General features: G+C 46.7%; 1 protein-coding gene across 1 annotated transcript in view; it reads left to right on the forward strand.

Annotated features, from left to right (window-relative positions):
- OSGEPL1 (O-sialoglycoprotein endopeptidase like 1) overlaps window positions 1-6,411 on the forward strand; it is a 505,200-nt gene extending 498,789 nt beyond the window's left edge. Inside the window, exon 8 of the mRNA XM_044302718.1 lies at window positions 5,967-6,411. Within this exon, the coding sequence (XP_044158653.1) occupies window positions 5,967-6,045 (79 nt within the window). The 3' untranslated portion in view covers window positions 6,046-6,411. The remainder of the gene's footprint in view (window positions 1-5,966) is intronic.
- Window positions 6,412-8,445: the final 2,034 nt, after the last annotated feature.

Genomic DNA, 8,445 nt, shown 5'->3' on the forward strand with positions numbered 1-8,445 from the left:
GAGCTCCATCCCCGTCCCCATCGGGTCCTCATGCTGCGGTGACAGGGACCTGATGGTTGGGAAGGCAGGCCCATGCCTTCCATAGGCATCATGCAGCCTTCCATGGAAGCCTGTGAGACCCAGGCCCCTGTATAAATTTTTATTTTTTTTTAAAAAGGGGGCAGCAGAACCCCTTTAAGACAAACCGCTATATATCATCCCAATGAGTGGTGACTACACAGTGCATTGGTTGATGTCATTTAACCCCTGAGTGACCAGCCTGTTTTGGACCTTACTGACCAAGCGTTTTTCTTCCTTTTTCATCGGCGCGTTCCAAGAGCTATAATTATTTTTCAGTCTATATAGCTTTATGAGGGTTTGATTTTCGCGGGACAAGGTGTAGTTTTTAATGGCGCTGTGGCGAAACCAACCTCGCCACTGGGTTTTGAAGGGGCCTGACTACCAGCCTCTTGCCCCAGGATTATGGGCCCTCTCATCAGCCAGGCCTCCTTTGTTCCAAAGGACTAACTTGAACCCTTGGTCTAATTCGTGCCATTTTGGGATGTTAAATGTCTATGTGTATTGAAAAGGGTGGGACATTGTATACGTTGAGTAGTGAGGTCTGTTCCATTGTCTCTCTGTGTGTATTGGTGATGTCCTTTGTCCTGAGCGATAATTGAATTACTTCTCGGTTGTCTTCAGGACAGAGGATATTGTGTATTCGCCTGCCTGTGATGATTACATCAACCCAGTGTGAGGTAATTGTATCACAGGCAGAGGGGAGGATTTTGGGTGGGAGTGTCTGAGTGTATTGTGGTTATTGGCTGTTTTTACAAAACCCTGTGGGTGGTAACCTTGTTGGAAGAAGTGTATAAATCAATGCTTGTGTGTTCAAATAAAAAGTTCCTGCTTTACCCCTTCATGAAGTTTTGGCTCATGTTTGAGGAATGGGATAACTACACTCTTGGCAATTTCTATATCACAATACTCCCCTAAGTATAAGCTCTTGTAAGAGCTTGTTCATGGTTCCTGCTCTCTGGATATAGGAGAGGTTCACCCACTGGAAGCTGAAGCCCGGTCTTGGGTCCAGCGTGGGTGGAGGACGGTGAGACCCCAACCAAGCTGCGGCGGTTTGTGGGGTCTGTGGTGGTTATGGTGTCAAGTTGAGTGCTTGGAGCCCTCGGGAAGCACTAGGAGCATTCATCAACGGAGGTACCCGGTCTGGGTGCCAGGAGATCCGTTACATTGGTGGCAAGCAGTGGGATGGCATCCTAGTAAGAGGAGAAGCAGCTCGGAGACACCGTTTGTGGATTTACAAAATTGAGGGCAACGCTAGTATCCGTACAGCGCCCCTGGATACAGCAGGATGGAATCAACTAGTCTTCGGACAGTGTTCTATGATGAGGAGGAGGAGGCAGCCGCGAACTACAGGGATGCAGACAGAAAGGAAATCTGGTATGATGCCCTGGAAAATGCCCAGCAGCAGCGAGGTGAGAGCCTTACCAGTTAAGAGCAGCGGCTACAGAAGCGTGTGGCGATGCGGATGGGTCTCTTGGGAGAGCATCCCCTGGATGAGTGGGTGACAGAACTGGAGAGCCTGGTGTGGAAGGAGCTTTGGCTAGACAACGCCTACCAGGCAATCTGGTGGTATGTGATTCGGCACTCCCCCTGGATGGCTGAGCATGACAGACCCGAGGGTGGGGATTATGATGGCCCTGGCCTGTTGTTTGAGGCCTTCGCAGAACCGGAGTTCGGAGATGCTGGAGAGTCCCAGTTCTGGGATATCTATGAGTACAGGGAGGCTATGCAAGATTGGGCTACAGCGAGAGAGGTTAGACAAGACCTGGCATCTCTAGTGTCAAAGGATTGGGAGCTGGAGCAGGATTACCAATACCTCTTCAGCTCAATTCGGTCCCAATATACACTGCCAGAGAGCTGGGTGGCAGTCCCAGACCTACAACCCTACAGCTGGGAAGACCCGACTGAAGTATCCCCTGCTTCAGTACCAGCTACAAAGGTAGGAGACCTCATAGACTGGTCCTGGGGGGAAACCCATATGGCAGGTGGAGATGGGACCGAGATCTCTCCACCGGCCCTACAGGGATGCTGGGCAGTCGGCCTAAATCCCCAACGGCAGCCAGAGTTTCAGGGAGTAGGGACAGTTGGTCCTGCTCCCCAGCGGCAGTGTACTTTGAAGGGAGAGGAGACAACCGGTCTCTCTCCCCAACCACAGGGGGACAGCACCCCTAGCTCCAATGATGCAGATGGGACCGCAGTCTCTGCACCAGGCCTACCAGGATGCTGGTCGGCCGGTACAGAGTCCCCACCAACCGCACAGGAATGCCAGGAGGAGGAGGTAAGTGATCCCTCCTCTCCACAGCTGATCCGCAACAAGGTCCTGGGGGTAGGATTCCCTGACCCCATCCCAGCGGAAGAGCTGGCATCTGGGCAGAGCACAGTTGGCCTCTGCCCTCCTCTATCCTCTTCTCCAGAGGCTGACTTCCCACAGGCTACCCCAGCGGAAGAGCTGGCATCTGGACAGAGCGCAGTCGGCCTCTGCCCTCCCCTATGCTCTTCTCCAGAGGCTGACTCAACACACAGGCTTCCCCAGCAGAAGAGCTGGCATCTGGGCAGAACACAGTTGGCCTCTGCCCTCCCCTATTCTCTTCTCCAGAGCCGGACTTTCCACAGGCTACCCCAGTGAAAGAGCTAGCATCTGGGCGCAGTCGGCCTTTGCCCACCAAGTACCTACAGCTCCAAGCTAGAGAACAACAATGAAGCAAAGAGTAGCAGATGCCCACTTAACAGCTAGGGACATACAGAACAGAGCCAGGCCCCAAAATTCAACAGGTCCAGTATTGGGTTGTCGGTGGACGGCCAGACTAACCCAGGTACCGACCGGCATGAGGTCAGGTATCTGGTTAGTCTTCCCTGGGGGGGGGGGAGATGTGTGGCGAAACCAACCTCGCCACTGAATTTTGGAGGGGCCTGGCTACCAGCCTCTTGCCCCAGGATTATGGGCCCTCTCATCAGCCAGGCCTCCTTTGTTCACAAAGGACTTGGACTAACTTGAACCCCTTGTCTAATTCGTGCCATTTTGGGATGTTAAATGTCTATGTGTATTGAAAAGGGTGGGACATTGTATATGTTGAGTAGTGAGGTCTGTTCCATTGTCTCTCTGTGTGTATTAGCGATGTCCTTTGTCCTGAGAGATAATTGAATTACTTCTCGGTTGTCTCCAGGACAGAGGATATTGTGTATTCGCCTGCCTGTGATGATTACATCAACCCAGTGTGAGGTAATTGTATCACAGGCAGAGGGGAGGATTTTGGCTGGGAGTGTCTGAGTGTATGTACGTGGTTATTGGCTGTTTTTACAAAACCCTGTGGGTGGTAACCTTGTTGGAAGATGTGTATAAATCAATGCTTGTGTGTTCAAATAAAGAGTTCCTGTTTTTATCCTTTACCAAGTTGAGGCTGGTGTTTGGGTAACTGATCGACATTGGGGGATTGCTATACGCTGAAGATTTGCTATACTCCCCTGGCATAACTACTAGCTCTTGTAAGAGCTGTTCCTGCTCTCTAGTTTTAGGAGAGGTTCACCCACTGGAGCCTGGAGTCGTGTCATAGGTCCAGGGTGGGTAGGAGACGGTGAGACCTCAACCAAGCTTCGGCGGTTCGTGGGGTCTGCAGCGCTTATGGTGTCAAGTGGAGTGCTTGGAGTCCTCGGGAAGCACTAGGAGCATCCATCAACGGAGGTACCCGGTCGGGGTGCTAGGAGATCCGTTACAAGCGCTATTTTGGGGTACAAATAACTTTCTGATTAACTTTTATTAACTCTTTCTGGGAGGGAGATGGGAAAACCAGCAATACTGCCACTGAGTTATTACGTTATACATTTTATGGCGTTCATTTTTCTGTATAAATAACATAATATCTTTATTCTCTGGGTCACTACGATCACAGTGATACCAAATACATATAGTTTATTTTTTTCTGTTTTACTACTTTTTTGCAATAAAACCCCCTTTTTTTTAATGAAAAAAATGTTATTGCATTGCCACTTTTCAAGACCCATAGCTTTTTTACTTTTCTTTCTATGGAGTTGTATGAGGGGTTGATTTTTGCGGGACGACTTGTATTTTTCATTGGTATCATTTTGGAGTAAATGGCGCTTTTTGATCGCTTGTTATTACGTTTTTTCGGTGGCAACTAAGAATAAATTAGCAATTCTGCTGGAAAGTACTCAAAGCTGGTCTAGGGCCTAAACGAGACCCCAGCCAGCCTTCACACACATCGTCATCACACTTGCGGGGTGCCGATGGGAGACAGAGGGAGTCCGCTCCCTCTGTCAGCACTTTACATGTGGCGGGCACCATTACCGGCATGTAAAGTGTTAAACAACCCGGATCGGCACTCCTGTCGGTCCGGGCTGTTAGAGCAGGGCTGCGGCTCTTAGACTGGGCCACCGTAAAAAAGCAGCGGCCCAGCCTAAGGCCCCTTAGTGACCACCGTAAGAAAGGCGTATGGGTGGTGACTAAGGGGCTAAAGCATGCAGCAGCACATTAGCAACTCCAGTATATATATTTAAAGCAAACAACACACCACCAACTCCAGTATATGTTATACACACACAGCACTGGTTAAAGTCCTTAAGGCCTCTTTCACACGGGCGTCACAGATTTGGGCCTGATAAGATGCTGGTGCGTCGCGGGAAAATTTTGTGCGCGAGTGCAAAACATTTTAATGCGTTTTGCACGCGCGTGAGAAAAATTGGCATGTTTGGTGCCCAAACCCGAACAGTTCGGGTTTGGGTTAGGTGTTGTGTAGATGGTGATGGATCATGTGACGGACCAGTTCGAGTTTGGGTTAGATGTTGTGTAGATGGTGATGGATCATGTGACGGACCATGTGATGAGCGCAGTGACGTTACCACAGGTCCTTTTCCTCAAAGAAGAAGAAGGAAGAGAAGCCTGGCTGCGCGAACAAGTGGATTAAGGTGAGTTAAATTATTATTATTTTTTTTTTTTAACCCCTCCATCCCTATTTTACTAAGCATTCTGTATTAAGAATGTTATTATTTTCCCTTATAACCATGTATAAGGAAAAATAATAAGGATCGGGTCCCCATCCCGATCGTCTCCTAGCAACCATGCATGAAAATCGCCCCGCATCCTCACTTGCTTGCAGATGCTTGCGATTTTCATGCAGCCACATTCACTTCTATGCAATTTGCAGTCCCCAATGCATGGGCAACATCAGTGCGGTGGCCAGGACGGATCGAGACCCATTCAACTTGAATGGGTCTGTGATCCATCCGCACCGTTAAAAAATAGAACATGTTCTATTTTTTTGCAGTGCGGAGACACGGACAGAAACACCAGCTTACGTGGGCTTCCGATCAGTGTTTCCACTCTGCACCGCATCTCACGGATTGCGAACCCTTTCAAGTTTATGGGTCCGCATCCTTGATGCGGAGTGCACACTGTGCCCGTGTATTGTGGACCCGCTGTATGTGGGCCGCAATACGGCCACGGCCGGGCAACGGCCGTGTGCATGAGCCCTTAGCTTGTATCCTCAGTGCATTTCTCCAGCCTAATTGTAACCTGCTGCAGGGAAAACTACTGTCTTTAACACAAGAAGTCCACCACGTGGTACGAGTGGAGAAGGGAGCAGGAGTTAGGAGCGGAGGAGGAGGGAAGCCACAGTATATGCATGCCCACCACATGCGTATCATCGCTCACATGATGACACCCAGTTAGCTAACACCGATACATGCTCAGAGACCCATCTAACGCCATGACATATTTATTTCACTTGTGGAGCCACCATCTTATTTCCCACTACTAAGTCTATGAGGGAGAATACTGTATGTGAACCTGAATAAACATCACTTGCCAATGCTATGGATTATGATTGTTGTGTCAAAGCAATATTTTGTGTAGGTTGCAGAAGAGAAATCATTTATGTTTATGTTCTTCCTTTTAGAGCTTTGTTTGGCAGAGACATCTCAGAACAAGTTAAGAAAGCTGCAATAAAGTTACCCTCTCTCAAGAATATAATGTAATCACTGTGACTAGCAAAATACAGTATGAATAATAGACTGCCTGAAAGATCAGATTTGCTACTCATAAAGGGTCCATAGAAATATAGTTTCTCAGTGAATGCAAAGATCATAATTTATATTCTTGTTAATACCTAACATATAAAATGGAAACTGTTTATTAAAAGCATGCCAGCCTTATGTTTTTAATTCCTTCTATGCCTATGTTGTTTTTTTCAAAGTAAAAACATAAGGAGTTCACATGCTGATTGATCCCTTTACCTCAAACAAACACACATTTTTTGGCAAGGTTGTTGCATGTTACATCTGTATTTAAACAAAAAAGGGTACTTTCACACTTGCGTTGAGAGGAACTGTCTGCCGGATCCGGAAATCCATATGCAAACGGATATCATTTGTAGATGGATCCGGATCCGTCTGACAAATGCATTAAAATTCCAGATCCGTCTCTCCAGTGTCATCCAGAAAAACGGATCCGGTATTTTATTTTATTTTTTTGCATTTTTACCAGAACACTTGGTACCAGATCCGGCATGAATACATTTCAATGGGAATTAATGCCGGATCCGGCATTCTGGCAAGTGTTCTGGAATTTTGTCCGGAGAAAATACATCAGCATTCTGCAGTATTTTCTCTGGCCAGATACCATAAAGGAACTGAACTGAAGACATCCTGATGCATACTGAACAGAATGCTTTCCATTCAGAATGCATTAGGATAAAACTGAACAGGTCAGTCCCTAGCATGTGCGATTACTGCTTGGCAAACTGACCATGGTCTGCCTTCAAACCACTCTGTAGGTTTGGAGTGTTGCTATATAGCTTTGCACATAATCACAAATAATAAGGAGGCTTAAGAATTGTCTTAGTCTCACCCAAGGTCTCACTCATGCTGTCTCACTCATGCTGCCTCCACCTGGCCTACCATAGAAGTCCCATATATACAATACACCAGCTTTAGTTAACATTTTGTTTTAGATAACATTACTCTACCACAGTTAATGATGGGAATTGTAATTGATGTATATAATGGATTAGTCTCAGTTCACATTTAGCTTCAGATAGTCTTTTTGGATTATAAGATTGTAAACAAAAGTTGAAAAATAAAATCATCAAAAAGAGGAATAATCATGTATATCTGACATTGGACGTAGGAAAGAATTTATGTAATATATTCAGTTTGGGATTTTCTATTGCTTTTTTTTCTTTTAATTTCATGAATTGTTTTTATTTATTTTTTATGAAGGCATGGGTGGAACTACCAATATAACATTCATAACTGCTGCTACGGTTCACGCAGTGCAGGCGGCCCAGACTTCCTCTGTCAATACAAACAGTACTGTGTGTATGCCCAGGCGAGACCCTGTCCATAATGGATGTCTATAATCCATTATTGCCCATGACTCATTCCCCAGCCTTGTTCTTACATTGAGGAACAGAAGTATTTGAACACCTTGCGATTTTGCAAGTTCTCCCACTTAGAAATCATGGAGGGGTCTGAAATTCACATTGTAGGTGCATTCCCACTCTGAGAGACAGAATAAAATATAAAAAAATGAAAGAAATCACATTGTATAATTTTTAAAGAATTAATTTGTCTTGCACTGCTGAACATAAGTATTTGAACACCTGAGAAATAGCAAGAATACTGTCTCTCAAAGACCTGTTACTGTGCCTTTAAAAAGTCCACCTCTACTCCACTCATTAATCTAACTTAGTAGCACCTGTCTGAGCTCTTTAAAGACCCCTGTCCACCCCACAGTCAGTCAGACGCCAACTACTACCATGGGCAAGACCAAAGAGCTGTCAAAAGACACCAGAGACAAAATTGTGGACCTCCACAAGGGTGGAAAGGGCTAGAGGCCAATTGCCCGTCTGAAGTTTGCCAATGACCATCTGGATGATCCAAAGGAGGCATGGGAGAAAGTCATGTGGTCAGATGAGACCAAAGTAGAACTTTTTGGTCTAAACTTCACTCCTCGTGTTTGGAGAAAAAAGAAGGATCAGTTGCATCCCAAGAGCAGCATCCCTGCTGTGAAGCATGGGGGTGGTAACATAATGCATAGGGGCTGCTTTTCTGTGAGGGGGGCAGGATGACTGCACTGTATTAAGGAGAGGATGAGTGGGGCCATTTATTGTGAGATTTTGAACAACAACCTCCTTCCCTCAGTCATAGCATTGAAGATGGGTCGTGGCTGGGTCTTCCAACATGACAACGACCCGAAGCCAGGATAACGAAGGAGTGGCTTCGTAAGGAGGATATAAAGGTTCTGGAGTGGCCCAGTCAGTCTCCAGACCTAAATCCAATAGAACATTTTTGGAGGGAGCTGATACTCCGTGTTGCTCAGCGACAGCTCCAAAACCTGACAGATCTAGAGGAGATCTGTGTGGAGAAGTGGGCCAA

The sequence above is a fragment of the Bufo gargarizans genome, chromosome 8 (genome assembly GCF_014858855.1).
Source record: "Bufo gargarizans isolate SCDJY-AF-19 chromosome 8, ASM1485885v1, whole genome shotgun sequence".
NCBI classification, from domain to species: domain Eukaryota; kingdom Metazoa; phylum Chordata; class Amphibia; order Anura; family Bufonidae; genus Bufo; species Bufo gargarizans.